The 15913-nt window shown below is 41.9% G+C and overlaps 2 protein-coding genes across 4 annotated transcripts in view; one reads left to right on the top strand and one right to left on the bottom strand.

Moving 5' to 3' along the window:
* Positions 1–15913, top strand: part of rbm47 (RNA binding motif protein 47) — a 326113-nt gene that overhangs the window by 291119 nt on the left and 19081 nt on the right. The gene's annotated exons all lie outside the window — the stretch shown is intronic.
* chrna9a (cholinergic receptor, nicotinic, alpha 9a) overlaps positions 263–15913 on the bottom strand; it is an 18589-nt gene continuing 2938 nt past the window's right edge. Inside the window, exons 2-6 of the mRNA XM_048596755.1 lie at positions 12462–12599; positions 7883–8037; positions 4613–5145; positions 597–906; positions 263–509 (exon numbers count right to left, since the gene is read on the bottom strand). Of these exons, the coding sequence (XP_048452712.1) occupies positions 263–509; positions 597–906; positions 4613–5145; positions 7883–8037; positions 12462–12599 (1383 nt within the window). The remainder of the gene's footprint in view (positions 510–596; positions 907–4612; positions 5146–7882; positions 8038–12461; positions 12600–15913) is intronic.

Here is a 15913-nt window from a genome sequence, read left to right as displayed (position 1 = left end):
ACTAAATAATTTAGTCTTGCATTATGAAAACAAGATTTAACATCTAAAGGACTAAAACAGCTATTGAATTAAATTGTTTGTAGAGAGCTGATGGATTCTATGTTCAGGTTTACAAAACTGAAATAAAACTTGACTAAACAAGTTAACAGTTAAAAGGATATCCACTACTAAACTTTGCTACTACCAAAGTATAAAAGATGCTAGACTACAGTAATTATAATTAAGTAAGCAATTAAACATCATATAAGATGTGAAAATAAAGTTATGTTGCCTTTCCTACAATTAAAATGCTCATGAAAAATACCATGACAAAGAAAATCCACATGAAGAAACGATCCATTACTTTAGCCACTTTCTTCCACTCAGCAGATTTAGCATTGGTTGCTTTTTGCTCTCTGAAGCAATTGGCTATAAATTCAATATTTTTTGCCACCCTGCCACAATGTAAATAGCAGAAACAACAGGACATGTTTAGATCCTCTTCACTTACACAACTACCACCTATACTTCTATCAAAATGTCCATTTGGTACTTTCTGGTTGCATGCAGGGCATCGATGCATTGGTATCACGGACAGAGTAGCTTCATCCTTCAGCACTGAGTTGGGGTACATTTTAGAAAGGTGAGCATTTAGTGTCAAATCGCAATCTTTTCCAAATTTTCCATTTGTTTTGGAATTATCCATCTGTAATGTATAGTGATTCTTTCCATTTTTCTTTTGCACCACTGTGCAGGTTTCACCAATGTCATACACAAAAAATATCTTTGACATGTACTGTAATATAATCACTTTCGCCCACTTTGGAACTGGTTTCGCTTCTGGCCCACAGTGATGAATATTCATGATGAAAATTGTTAGTGCAGTCGAGGCAGTGATCATTGTCATTGTTGCTATGTAGTATTTACCTGAGGAATAAACAGAAACAAATATTGGAATGGCTTAAAGTTTCATACTAGAACTCAAATTGAATGAATATTTTAAGAACATGCACCATGTTAAGGAAAGGTGATTTGATTCATGGCCATTCCTTCTGCAAGCTGTATGTTCAATGTATTATTTTCATGCATTCTATTCAAACCAAATGATCTGCTTACATGCAAATCTACCAAAACAAAACTTATTCATTCAAATTATTCCTATAGTCAAATGATATACTTCTTTCCTCTGGCAAAGCCACGTCTCTTTTCCTTCAATGCAAAAAATCTTGATGTACATGTGTATTTTACCTGTGTGTTATGTTGTCATCACCAATTTCTGCCTATCTTTCATGAAGACATGAATTCCTTTCAGGGTTTCAACTAAAAAGCACTTTTCAGTTTCTTGCCGCACATTGACTACTATGAAATTTGGTTTTAAGCAAATCTATCTGTAGAGAAATGTTAATGTCAGACAAACTATCAAGCTAGTGGGTCTAAAGTACATACGGAGAATGCCAAGTTGGTAATACAAATCAGGCTGAACGTGGACAGCTCATGGGTAAGTGAAAAGGTAAAAGCAAAGGAAGATGTGCAACAAGTATCAGCCTAAGGATAGGGTAAACAGATTGGCTGGGAGTTCACAGCCCTTTTTTAAAATTTGTTAATTAACCTGTCAAGAGATGTTATTACACATCTCTGTAGCACATGGAACTTGAACCCAGATCTCCTGGCTCAAGGTAGGGACACTAGCCACAAGAAGGCCAATTTCAGAGCATTGTTAGTTAAGTTGGAACCAGACTGATAGAACACTTGTTAATTAAATCAATGCAGTTAATTGCAGATACTGCTGAATTGATTGGAACATTTACACTGAAGTAGAACAGTTAATTGCAGAAAACTGATCATAATGGGACAAGAAATCCTAAGTACTTTTTTGCTAAACTAATGAAAGATGGCAACTAACAACCATTAACGCATCCAATTAACCAATCCAGAAGAAAACAATGCATGGTCGCTTTCAAAAACTGTATTCTGTATGTAAACGTTTGAAAATATCCCACACAGGAATGCTGAAGAAAGAAGGCAAATGATGCATATTGATGGGGTACACTTGAAGATACATGCCAACAGGAAAAATCCTGGTACCGCAAGCAGGAAAATTTAGTCAACTATCACATTTAACTCAGGTTGACCACTTGAGGGTATCTGTTACCCAAGAGTAATTGGTTGGTTTAATTTAAACTGATTTGTTTAAAATTTGCACTAAAGGTGTTGGATTTAGTATAAGATTGTGTCAATCATAATCTTTGATCACTGAACTTAAAAAGTAAAATCACTGACAGTTCTGGCAAGTCAGGCATGAGTCTGAGTAATTGATATAATAGTTGAATCCAATGAGAATATCAATCCAATGACTGGATATATCAGAAAAAAACATTAAAGGTGTTAGTACTTAGGTTTAAAAACATAACTGGACATTAGATTCACGTGGAAAAGGCTGAAAGAGCACAAAGGAAGTTGAAGATACAAAAGCTATATCTGGGCCGTTGTGAAATAAATCATGCAGTAAAGGAAATCATCAACAACATGAGGCCCAGTTATAGAAATTGAGGCAGCAGCGGAGTATATCATAGGGGTCTCTGTTTATTGAATCCAGGGAATGTAGTGCCCAATGGATCTCCAGTACGGTGGTTGCAGGTCCCCACCAGCCATCACTGACCCATATCAAAGCAGTCTGGGACCAATGCCCCCAGTGGAAAAGCAACAGTTTACTTTAGATGTACAAGGAGATGAACATTAAATAGTGATGCTAAGGTCATTTATACCAAAACTCAGTTGATAGAATTACTATGAGAAGGGTCTAAGCTGGGGGTGAATCCCACTATCATGTTGGCATAGAACAGGAAGTTGGCCTTAACTAACACAATAATCTAAATCATTAAGTAACTGCATTTGGTTTTTGGAGCTGAACAGTTTCCACCTTTATTGTCTTATACATACCTTTGGCATCTTTTGGTAGAACAAGGTCATCAACTCAGAGCTTCTGAAATATGTTAACTCCATTTCCACACACTCATTGCTAAGCCAATACCCACTTCTAAAACCCTGCCATGTATTTAACAGAAAGCACATAAACCGTATCAGGGAACCAAGGGTCTAATGAAAAGGGTGAATCAAAGAAAATCAGTATTGTTAAGTAAATAGTGATAGGGAAATTAATAGAGTTAAAGGCTGACTAATCACCATTCCAGAATAGTGGCAAGTAGCCCTGGAAATATTGGACACGTTGGTGATCATCTTCCAAAATTCTATAGACTCTGAAGCAGTTTCTACAGGTTGGAGGGTGGCAAATGTAACCTCACTACTTAAAAAGGGAGGGAGAGGAAAAAAAAAGAGAATTTCAGACCATTGAGCCTAACATCTTTATAGGTGGGGGAAACGCTAGAGTCTCTCATAAAATACATGATAACAGAACACTTGGAAAGCATTAACAGAAGGTAGCACGGGTTTATGAAAGGCAAATCATGCTTAACAAATCTACTGGAGTTTTTTGAGGATGAACTAGTAGAATAGATAAGTGAGAACTAATAAATGTGATGTATTTGGATTTTCAGAAGTCTTCTAATAATATCCTACATAAGAGGTTAGTGGGCAAAATTAAAGCACGTGAAATAGGGGATCATATTGGCGTGGACTGAGAATTTGTTGACAGTCAGGAACAGAGTGGAGAGGCGGCAGGCAGCAACTAGTTGGATAACACAAGGATCAGTGTTTCAGTGTATGGCATATATGAATGACCTGAACGAGGGAACCAAATGCAACATTTCCAAGTTTGCCAATGACATAAAACTGAGTGGGATAGAGATTTCTTAGAAGACTTTAAAGTGCTTTAGACAAGTCGAGTGGGTGCACAAACACATGGCAGATGCAGAATAAAGTGGCTAAATGTGAAGTAATAGTTATTTAAGTAGTGATATATTGGGAAATGTAGATTTAGAAAGCGATCAGGGTGTCCTTGTATACCAGCCAAGGAGAGAGATAAGTGTAGCAAGCAATTAGGAAGGCAAATAGTGTATTGGCCTTCACTGCAAGAGAACCTGAGTTTACAAGTAGGATTATCTTACTGCAGTTATACAGAGCCTTGTTAAGACCACACCTGGAATACTGAATGCAGTTTTGGAAGTACAGTGGAGGTTCACTAGGGTGATACTGGGAATGGCAGTATTGTCATATGAGGAAAGAATGCTTCAACTGCGCATGTATTCACTAGAGATTAGAAGGATGAGAGGGATTCTGACTGAAAAATATAAAATCCTATCTTGAGCTGGACATACTAAATGTAGGGAGGATGTTTTCCCTGGTTGGGGAGTCTAGAGCCAGGGGTCACAGTCTCAGGATGTGGGGCAGGCCATTAACGATTGAGATGAGAAAAAACATTCTTTATTCAAATGGCAGTGAACTTGTGGAATTCTCTACCACAAAAGGCTATGGAGGCCAAGTCACTCAATACATTCAAGAAAGCTATAAATGTTTAGATTCTAAAGACGTCAAAGGAGACTGGGAGAAAGCAAGAATATGGCACTGAGATAAAGATCAGCCATGATACTACTGAATGGTAGTCAGGCTCCAAGAAGCTTCAATGGCCTAGATTCTATGTTTCTATGGTTACTAACGCTCAAAGCTGGTCACTTACCGATTAATGGAACACTTTCAGATGGAGGCATGCTTTCTGCGACCATCAGCTGAAACACAGTCAGTGCCAGGAGCACAGTCACACCAAGAGACACCTTCTCTCCAGAATCAGCTGGTAGGTAAAATCCTAATGGTGCTAGGAATGAGATCATTACACATGGGATCAATAAGTTAAAAATGTAAAATGAAGACCTCCTTTTGAGGATTAATGTGTAGGTAATATCTGGGTAAGGATCTGAACAACACCCATATGTTATTATATTTTTTGTTGCTGGCATTCCATGGACTTCCCATTCCACATTTTCCACAAAATCAGTTAGATCTCCACTGTCAAGTCCATTAATGATGTCGACCTGATTTCCATTGTAGGTCCAAGAGCCAAATGTAAGGTTGCACCTCTGATCATCGAATGGGAAGTAGGCCACATCCACTACACATGAGCTCTTTGTAATCGCTGGAGAATCCCAAGTAATCTGCCCATCATATCTTAATACCACGTTTGTCTCCATGGATCCTGTAGACTCATCATCAGCTCTAAAATAACAAGTTACCAAAGCACCCACAGCAGTCAGTTACACAAAGGTTTATTCAGTAAGATAAAGATATCTTTAGATATCTAACGATAAAGGTATTCAGTAATTTCATTAATATAAATTATTACAGCCAACTAAAAATTAATTACTTTACTTGATCTTTCCTCTGATTATTTTTTGCCCTCCCTTGTTCTCTACTCAAGGCTTTTCTTCCTTACCAAAGGTACTGTTTCTCAAGCAGTCTTCTGTGAAAACCTGACCCATGACCCCACGTCACATTTCTTCACATCCTAGCCAGCTGTTCAAGAATAAAAAATGTGTCAAGTCCGATCCTTTTGCCTTCCCACAGGCAACATATCTTTAGCTTCTATACCTAATTCAGGGTGCTGAGGTCAGTGCTTGTGTTAATTTATCAGAGTTTTGGCTATCAGCTCATTGTGGACAGAGCAGGGATCAAACCCACCACTATCTTGGTCTCCGTTGTTAAACATCTCAATGCCCGATCCAACTGCGAAATTGCTCATTAAATTAGGCTTTCATTTTGCTTCTTTTAAACAGAGAGCAGAAATTTTCATCTTCACTGCTAAACAGTAGGCTGAGTGGGTCAACTGACCTTTACAAAACCAGACTTATTGTGTTTTCGAGTCCATGAGCTACCTTAAGGTAGCAGGACAGGTAGATAAAGTGGTTAAGAAGGGATATTGAATACTTGTCTTTACTAGCCAAGGCATGGACTTTAAGAGCAGAGAAGTTATGCCAGAACTATATGCAAAGCTATTCAGGCCATAGTTAGAGTCTTCTGTGCAGTTCTGAAATCCACATTATAGGAGTGATGTAGTTGCATTTGAGAGGGCGCATAAGATATTTAACACAATGTTGCCTGGACTAGAGAGTTTAGTTATGAAGAAAGATTGGATAGTCTGGGGTTGTTTACCTTGGAGCTGAGGACACTGAAGGGGCCATGGTTGAGATGTATAAAATTATGACGAAAATAGACAGGGCAGATGGGAAGCTACATGTTCCCTTGGTGGAGGGATCAGAGAACTTAGGTTAAGGGGCAGGAAGTTTAGAAGGGTTGTGAGGAAGCATTTTTCCAACCAGAGGGTGGTGAGAGTCTGGAATTCTCTGCCTGCAAGAACGGCAGAGGCAATAACATTTAAGAGGTATTCAGATGTACACTTACGATGCCAATGCATACAAGGCTATGGGCCAGGTGCTGGAAAATGGGATTAGAACAGTTAGGTCATTGTTTTCAATTGGCACAGATCTTCTCTATGCTGTAGACTTCTATGACTCTATGAATTGAAGAACAGGCTCAAGGGTCTGAATGGCCTAATCTTGGTGCTAATGGTATTGTGTAGAATAGCACTGAGAATTTAATATTCATACCTTAAACATACAATATTAACATGACTCAATTTTTAGTCTGCTGATATTTAAAAATAGTTATCAGGTTAGAATTTAGTTACTAAAGTTTCAATATGAATTAGATCAATTAGTAATCAATATATTGCATTTTTAATCAAGATAAATGATGAACATTCAAAAGGACAAATATATTTAAGTGGCCATTAAACATGAAGACTGCTCTCAGCTTCCTAATGGTGCAGACGAATGAAGCAGTTGAAATGAACAAAGATTGAAAAGGTGCTGATGAGATATGGTGTGATAAAGAAAGATTTTTTTTATTCACTTGTGGGACATGTGACATGGGCATTGCTGGCTGGCTAACATTTATTGTCTGTTCCTAGTTACCCTTGAGAAGGTGGTAGTGAGCTGCATTCTTGAATCGCTGCAGCCCACATGCTGTAGGTAGACCCACAATACTAACCACTTGACCCAGCGATGCTGAAGGAACATAGATAGATTTCCAAGTCAGATGGTGAGTGGCTTGGAGGGGGTGGTGGAGAGCATGGACGTGGTGCCAATCAAGTGGGCTGCTTTGCCCTGGATTGTGTTAAGCTTTAAGTGTTGCTAGTGCTGCATTTATTCAGGCAAGTGGGGAGTATTCCATCACACTCCTGATTTGTGCTTTGTAGATGGTGACAGCTTTTAGAGATTCAGGAAGTGAGTTACTCACTGCAGGATTCCTAGTTTCTGATCTGCTTTTGTAGCCATGGTACAATATGGCTACATCAATTCAGTTTTCAGCCAATAGTAATCGCCAGGATGTAAATGGTGGGGGATTCAGCAATGGCAATGCCATTGAATGTCAAGGGGTAGTAGTTAGATTCTCTTATTGGAGATGATCATTGCCTGGCACTTATGTGGCATGAATGTTATTTGTCACTTGTTTTGCTAGGACTCCTTGATGCCTTGGTTAATTGTGGTCTTCATGTCAAGGGAAGTCACTCTCACCACACCTCTGGAATTGAGATCTTTTGTCCATTCTTGAACTAAGAATGTTATGAGATCAGGAACTGAGCAATTATATTATTACTGATAATTATGGTTTTTTAAATTACTTGTGACACATGTATGTTGCTGGCTGTGCCAGCATTCTTGAACTGCTAAAATCCATGTATTGTAGGTAGACCCACAATGCAGTTAGGAAGGCAATTCCAAGATTTTGTTCCAATGATTGATTAAATGTTACATTTTCGAATTGTAAATCAATACTTCCACTTTTATAAAATTTTAAAAGGACATCAGAATGTTTTTATAGCAATAAAGTTCTTTGGAAATGAGATACTGTTGAAATGTTTTAATTGTTGACAAAACAATGGATTCCAACTCACTTGTTATATAGAACAATATCGGGTCTCCACACAAAGCTACTGGGTATTCGGATAGCATCAAGCCCATCATATTTGTCACGGTCCCACTTGAGGAAAGCATCAAACCAGATTTGTCGGATCCAAAGGTAAGCTGTCAAAATTTGGTTCCTTTCATCCTACAAGTACATAAAAACAAATTACAGTGTAGGAAAGCAGTGCTCACCCTACAGCCTTTTTTTAATGCTGAAACAGACAGGACTACCCCACCCCCCACCCTCAACCCCATTTCCACTGCCCCCCCCCCCCACCACCCAGCTGCAGGGCACAACAATTGACATATAATAATTAAAAACAAAAACAAGTTCTGACGAAGGTCATTCAATCCGCAATGTTAACTCTGATTTCTTTCCACAGATACTGTCACACCTGCTGAGCTTTTGCAGCAATTTCTGCTTTTGTTTCTGATTTACAGCATCGGCAATTTTTTTGGTTTTTAAATCAACAAGTAAACTTGGGATGGCTGGTGGTGAGGCACAAGAGCACTGAAGCCTCATTTCCTTTGACATAATTGAAGGAAGAAACAATCCTTGAGGTCCAGTGGTTTTATAATATTCTGGCAGGTGGCTTTTAAATTTTGAGCATTATTTTTAAAAATAGGAAAGTGTATTTTGTTTCATTGATCTAACAAAATAAGTAAGATGAATAAGTATTTACCCAAGTACTTTTAAGAGCTTTCCAAGTATTCACAGCTGTTTACAACTGCTTTTAACAGTTTTAAAGTGATTTCAATGTTTCTTTTATCGAACTTTTAATTCTAATAGCCCAGTTACCCCATCCCCCAGCATTCCTTAGTCCTGTTCACCATCTACATGATCTCTCCTAGCACTGCTCATACCCTTTGTGCTTCCCACAGTATGCCTGGCTCTGTCAGGATAAAGAACAATATATCAGGCAAACAGAATAAACAGAACAATTACGCACTGACAACTCTTGGCAACAACCTGCAATGTCTAGGTTCAAGGGTAACTGAGATCCCCAGAAGTTACCATTGTGACCCTCAATAGCAGAGAACATCTCAACTGTACTAGAACTATTAGGTCAACCTATGATGTGTTACCTTTATACAAGGAATTTAAGCGATTGAGATAGTTAACAAGTGTATCTGGAAACATAATCAGAAAAAAAGCACATGAGCAAACTACTTAAAAAGTAGTAACTGCATAAAACATGAAAAAGCCACATCTCTCATGATTTTTTTTCTTAGAACTAGCCATCTCCCATCAACTAGAGTTTGGCTACATTTTACATTGAGCTCTTTATCCATCACGATTTCTTGTTGTGCAGATTCTCAGACCTGATGAAGCCACCAATGGAAGCCCCTCCTTTCTCAACCTCGCTCCTCAGAGGTTAAACACACTAGTCATCTGTCTCTCTCATGAGGGAACAGCCTATGGTTCTCTGGGACTATAGTGACTTTCACTTCCATAGGGAGCAATCCATTCATCCCAACCCCTGCTTGACTCCAAACCCTTGCAGGTTTATTTTCCTCAACTGCCAACCCAATTTCCTTTTGAAATCATTGATTGCACCAACCTTGTAAGCTGCAACCTTCAAGTCATTACCACTTGCTGTGTAAAAATATTCTTCTTAACACTCACTTTCATCTCTTATCCTAAATTATCCCTTAGTCCTTGTAACAGAGGGACAGATTTTCTTTGTCTGATTTATCCAAAATATTCATTATTTTGCACAAATCAATCAAATCTATTCCACAAGGGAAAGATCAGGGCTTAATCTTTCAAATCAAACCTTGCAACTAAAATCTCCCATCCCTGGAAAAAATTCTGGTAAATCTTTTCTGCACCCTCTCAAAGACACTCACATCCGTCCTAAAGTATGATGACCAGAACTATTTAAATAGTCCAGCCTAACAGAGATTAATCATAACATTCCTGCTTTAGTACTTAATGCTTCTATTTGTGAAGTCCAAGATCCCAAATGCATTGCTAACCACTCTCAATTGATTAATCTGATGTTATATTATTCTACTTAATCAATCAATTTAGATTTTGGTATTTTAATATCATGTGACTCTGCGGACTCACTTGACAAAGAAATGCTCATGGGTTTGCAAACAGATTGAAGACAATACTCAAATGTTTTAGAGGTACTGAACAAGGCTAAAGAGACCCTGTTTTGTTCATTCCCATTTCATGACTGTGAGAAGATGCAAATGTCAAGGTCAAAGGCAAGTTAACATCCTCCTTGCCCATTAATTCCTTATCAGGAACCAAGAAGGCATAAAGGAGTTACTATAAAAAAAATGTTACTGCTGCACAGAAGCTATCAGGACCTGAAACCAAGTCAACATAATGGGGCCCAATGACATCCAATGTAACTAATAACATTAAGGATGGTGGTATCTTCTTGCTTTACATTCCTCTCAACTACCAGAAAACCCTCATTCTGCTATCTGGCATGAGCAAATTGTTGACAGTCTAATCATGGACCTCTTGCTTTCTAGACCATCCACTTTCTCTCATATCAATGATAAACAGAGATAGTACTGTATCCGCTGTTCCAGATGTGGCCTCCTCTACATCAGGGAAACCAAGTGGAGGCTTGGGGACCGCTTTGCGGAACACCTACACTCGGTTCGCAACAATCAACTGCACCACCCAGTTGCGAACTATTTCAACTCACCCTCCCACTCCTTAGACAACATGTCCATCCTGGGCCTCCTGCAGTGCCATAACGATGCCACCCGAAGGTTGCAGGGCAACTCATATTTCACTTGGGAACCCTGCAGCACAATGGTATCAATGTGGACTTCACAAGCTTCAAAATCTCCCCTCCCCCTACCGCATCCCAAAACCAGCCCAGCTTGTCCCCACCTCCCTAACCTGTCCTTCCTCCCACCTATCCCCTCCTCCCACCTCAAGCCGCACCCCCATCTCCTACCTACTAACCTCATCCCGCCCCCTTGACCTGTCCGTCCTCCCTGGACTGACCTATCTCCTCCCTACCTCCCCACCTACACTAACCTTTATTGGCTCCACCCCCACCTCTTTGACCTGTCTGTCTCCTCTCCACCTATCTTCTCCTGTATCCATCTTCTATCCGCCTCCCCCTCTCTCCCTATTTATTTCAGCATCCCCTTCCCCTCCCCCATTTCTGAAGAAGGGTCTAGGCCCGAAACATCAGATTTCCTGCTCCTCTGATGCTGCTTGGCCTGCTGTGTTCATCCAGCTCTACACCTTGTTATCTCATCAATGATAAACAGCCTTTCTGCTTTCAGACTCCTGAGAACTGCTGCCTTCATAAATTACTGCACCTACATATTGGGTGCCTAGCCCTTTAAATAGCACTTGCACGGAGCCTATTGCTTGCAGAGTGATAAGCGAATACGTTGCCTGGACCTGCATAGTCCATATTTCGCATGCTAGCATTACATCAACTGATTGGGCTGTTTGTCCAGATTACACTCCTTCATCGGTTCCCAGCTCCCACTCCTTTCAAAAAATGCAGTGCACCACAGCAAAACGATGCAGACCTTTCTAATGTGATGATGCCAAAAAGAACAGGAAGCATAGAAAGTTCTGGGATCTCAACTTAAACTCCTGTGACTCAATTACATAACATTTAAATATTGAACATTAAATTTTAACTCAAAATAAGTAGATCTATATTGTGGCTGCAATTTATTCTGTGAAACTATTGAAAATATCCATGTGAAACCAATACATTGAGCCTCCTTCTCTTCAGCGTTTTTATTTCCTTCTCTTCTGTTGATCATTCTACTGTGTAAAATCATGGGAGTGAATTAAAAGGATTTGACCTTGTACTTGCACTGGTACCTGTTGTTGTACCATTATGCGGAACATGATGCATGCATTGGAAAGTATTTTTTTATTCATTCACAGGATAAAGGCATCACTGGCTAGGCTAGCATTTATTGCCCATCCCTAATTGCCCAGAGGGCAGTTAAGATTCAACAACATTGCTGTGGGCCTGGAGTCACATGTAGGCCAGGAAGGCAGTTGCCTTCCCAAAAGGGTCAAGTAGTGAAGGAGATGGGTTTTTCCTGACAATCAACCACAGATTCAAGGTCATCATCAGACTCTTAATTTCAGATTTTTATTGAATTCAAATTCCACAATCTACTATGGCACAATTTGAACCCAGGACCCTAGAACATCAGCTGGGACCATCAATAAACAGTCCAGTGATAATACCACTGTGCACAATTAACAGATGAGGAGGGCAGAATTGGCGGTGTGCACTTGGCACTTGAATAGCCTATTAACAATCACCATTAAGGCTCACAAGTGAAGAGTGATCATTTGGACAAGATAATAAAACATGGGTGAGGCTCTCTTGTGGTGCAGTGGTAGTGTCCCTACCTCTAGTTTAGAAGGCCTGGGTTCAAGACCCATCTGCTCCAGAGGTTTTTAATAACATTTCTGAACAGGTTAAATAGAAAATAACTAAAGCGTAAGTGATCTTTTGGAACTAGAGCAAAAAAAAATGCTAACATCATGAAGGAAACAAAAAGGAAAGAGAGAATTGGTGAGGAAAAGGCAGTATAAGCAGATCTTACCACATCTTTAATTTGAGAAAGGGTGATTTTCAAAGTGATGTTCAAGGCTAGATCTGTATCTTCCACAGGCCTGAGAGCATCGGTATAATCTTCAAATAAACTCTTAAACAGCATTTGAGCATATCTTCCATCTGCTGACTCAGTGCCTATTCAAACAAGAAGCAAATTCTTATTTGAATATACATGTAGTACAATGTGGTGAAAATTAACATTAATTTTGATACAACCACTACCCGTTCATTGCCTTTTAACCTAATTTACTTTGGAAATTGATACCAAGTGGAGTAACAGTCTCCCTAGGAATTTCAAAGAAACTGTTTCAGGCTCTATATACAATAAAACTTATTTATTTAGAGAGCGGAACTTGAGAAAAAGTGACATTAAGAGATTCTAACTTCACGTTCGTTGTAATTATTCAAGGCTGCACTTTGTGCACCAGCAGTTGTTTCAGTAGGTTAAACACTGAATGTTTTTTTAAATCAAGATACTTGAATATGCTGTAATGCACCTTCAGAGAAGGTGGATTAGTATCAACATCTTTTAGTCTGAAGCTGCCAACCAGGTCAGTGAGGTATCCACCGTCTAGAGGAATAAACTGCAATGCAGGAAGAAGGTTAATACTTTATTCGCTCTGCAAGAGTAAATGCCAGCGTCTTCTCACTTGCTATCACACAGACATTGCACCACCAAGGCTCATGGTATCACACGTCAACGACTGCACGCAGCGTTTTTCCTCTGTTTCACCCAGCCTACCCTATCACCGACTAAAATTAGTAACACTGCATGTCCTCTGCAACTCCTATTCACTCACTTGAGTCACCTCACTGCATTTCAGCCACATACATCAGCAGCTGTAATAGCCATTTCCATTTCACAAAATGCTCCCCATTTGTCTCATTGCAGACATAAATGTCCCACAATGGGGCACAGAAAGCCAAGACAGATTGTGTTAATGCATGCAAATCTGCCTCATGCCACTCACTGACAAGATTCTCATCTTGCTGTTAAAAACCCAGGTGGAAAAATCAAACAAAAATTTTTCTCGAAGTCCATAATCTAATTTATCCAATCTGAGTATACGTTACCAACTGATTTACCACTGTCTATGTCATTCTGGGTCTGGGAAGATTTCACCCAAAATACCATGAATGGTGGAAATCTGAAGTAGCAAGAAAAACTGTTGGAAATAGCCAGCAGGTCCTGCAGCATCTGTAGTGACAGAAACATAGCTACTGCATTAACAAAGGTAGCACAGCAAGTAGAGAAGAGGATAGGTGGAGAGGAAACAAACAGGTCGAAGAGGTGGGGATGGAGCCAGTAAAGGTGAGTGTAGGTGGGGAGTTAGGGAGGAGATAGGTCAGTCCAGGGAGGACGGACAGGTCAAGGGGGCGGGATGAGGTTAGTCGGTAGGAGATGGGGGTGCGGCTTGAGGTGGGAGGAGGGGATAGGTGGGAGGAAGAACAGGTTAGGGAGGTGGGGACGAGCTGGACTGGTTTTGGGATGCGGTAGGGGGAGGGGAGATTTTGAAGCTTGTGAACCTAACCCTCCCTCTACTGACCCCTTCTCCCGCTTCCAACACACCCCCTCCTCCTGGACACCACCCCAAGGCCTCCTACCCTCCCTCGACCTCTTCATCTCCAACTGCCGTTGAGACATCAATCGCCTCAACCTCTCCACCCCTCTCACCCACTCCAACCTCTCCCCCGCAGAACGTGCAGCCCTCCGCTCCAATCCCAACCTCACCATAAAACCCGCGGACAAGGGAGGCGCAGTTGTAGTATGGCGCACTGACCTCTACATCGCCGAGGCCAGACGCCAACTCTCCGACATCTCCTCCTACCGCCCCCTTGATCATGACCCCACCCCTGAGCACCAAACCATCATCTCCCAAACCATCCACAACCTCATCACCTCAGGTGACCTCCCACCCACGGCCTCCAACCTCACCGTTCCCCAACCCCGCACTGCCCGCTTCTATCTCCTTCCCAAAATCCACAAACCTGAATGCCCTGGTCGACCCATTGTCTCCGCCTGCTCCTGCCCCACCGAACTGATCTCCAACTATCTAGACTCCATTTTCTCCCCCTTGGTCCAGGAACTCCCTACCTGTGTCCGTGACACCACCCACGCCCTCCACCTCCTCCAGAACTTCCAATTCCCTGGTCCCCAACACCTCATCTTTACCATGGACGTCCAGTCCCTCTACACCTGCATTCCCCATGCAGATGGCCTTAAGGCCCTCCGCTTCTTCCTGTCCCGCAGGCCCGACCAGTCCCCCTCCACTGATACCCTCATCCGCTTAGCCGAACTCGTCCTCACACTCAACAACTTCTCTTTCAATTCCTCGCACTTCCTACAGACAAAGGGGGTAGCCATGGGTACCCGCATGGGCCCAAGCTACGCCTGCCTCTTTGTAGGTTACGTGGAACAATCCCTCTTCCGTACCTACACCGGCCCTAAACCCCACCTCTTCCTCCGTTACATTGATGACTGCATCGGCGCCACCTCGTGCTCCCACGAGGAGCTCGAACAGTTAGTGAACACTTCACTAACACCTTCCACCCCAACCTTAAGTTTACCTGGACCATCTCTAATACCTCTCTCCCCTTCCTGGACCTCTCTGTCTCCATATCGGGCAACCACCTAGAAACCGATATTCATTTCAAGCCCACCGACTCCCACAGCTACCTAGAATACTCCTCCTCCCACCCAACTTTCTGCAAAAATGCTATCCCCTATTCCCAATTCCTTCGCCTCCGCCGCATCTGCTCCCAGGATGAGGCATTCCACTCCCGTACATCTCAGTTGTCCTCGTTTTTCAAGGACCGTAACTTCCCCTCCTCGGTGGTCGAGAACGCCCTCAACCGTGTCTCCCACATCTCCCGCACCTCATCCCTCACACCCCGTCCACGCAATAAAAACCAAAAAAGAATCCCCCTCGTCCTCACGTACCACCCCACCAACCTCCGGATCCAACGCATCATCCTCCGACACTTCCGCCATCTGCAATCCGACCCCACCACCAAAGACATCTTTCCCTCCCCACCCTTATCTGCTTTCCGGAGGGACAACTCTCTCCGTGACTCCCTTGTCCGCTCCACACTCCCCTCCAGCTCCACCACACCCGGCACTTTTCCCTGCAACCGCAGGAAGTGCTACACCTGCCCCCATACCTCCTCCCTCACCCCCATCCCAGGCCCCAAGAAGACTTTCCACATCAAGCAGATGTTCACCTGCACATCTGCCAATGTGGTATACTGCATCCGCTGTACCCGGTGTGGCTTCCTCTACATCGGGGAAACCAAGCGGAGACTCGGGGACTGCTTTGCAGAACACCTACGCTCGGTTCGCAATAAACAACTGCACCTCCCAGTCGCGAACCATTTCAACTCCCCCTCCCATTCCTCAGACGACATGTCCATCCTGGGCCTCCTGCAGTGCCACAACAATGC

Source organism: Rhincodon typus, chromosome 1 (assembly GCF_021869965.1).
Source record: "Rhincodon typus isolate 14 chromosome 1, sRhiTyp1.1, whole genome shotgun sequence".
NCBI classification, from domain to species: Eukaryota; Metazoa; Chordata; class Chondrichthyes; order Orectolobiformes; family Rhincodontidae; genus Rhincodon; species Rhincodon typus.
The sequence above is the reverse complement of the archived record's forward strand: the minus strand, read 5'-3'. Positions and strand labels throughout refer to the sequence as shown.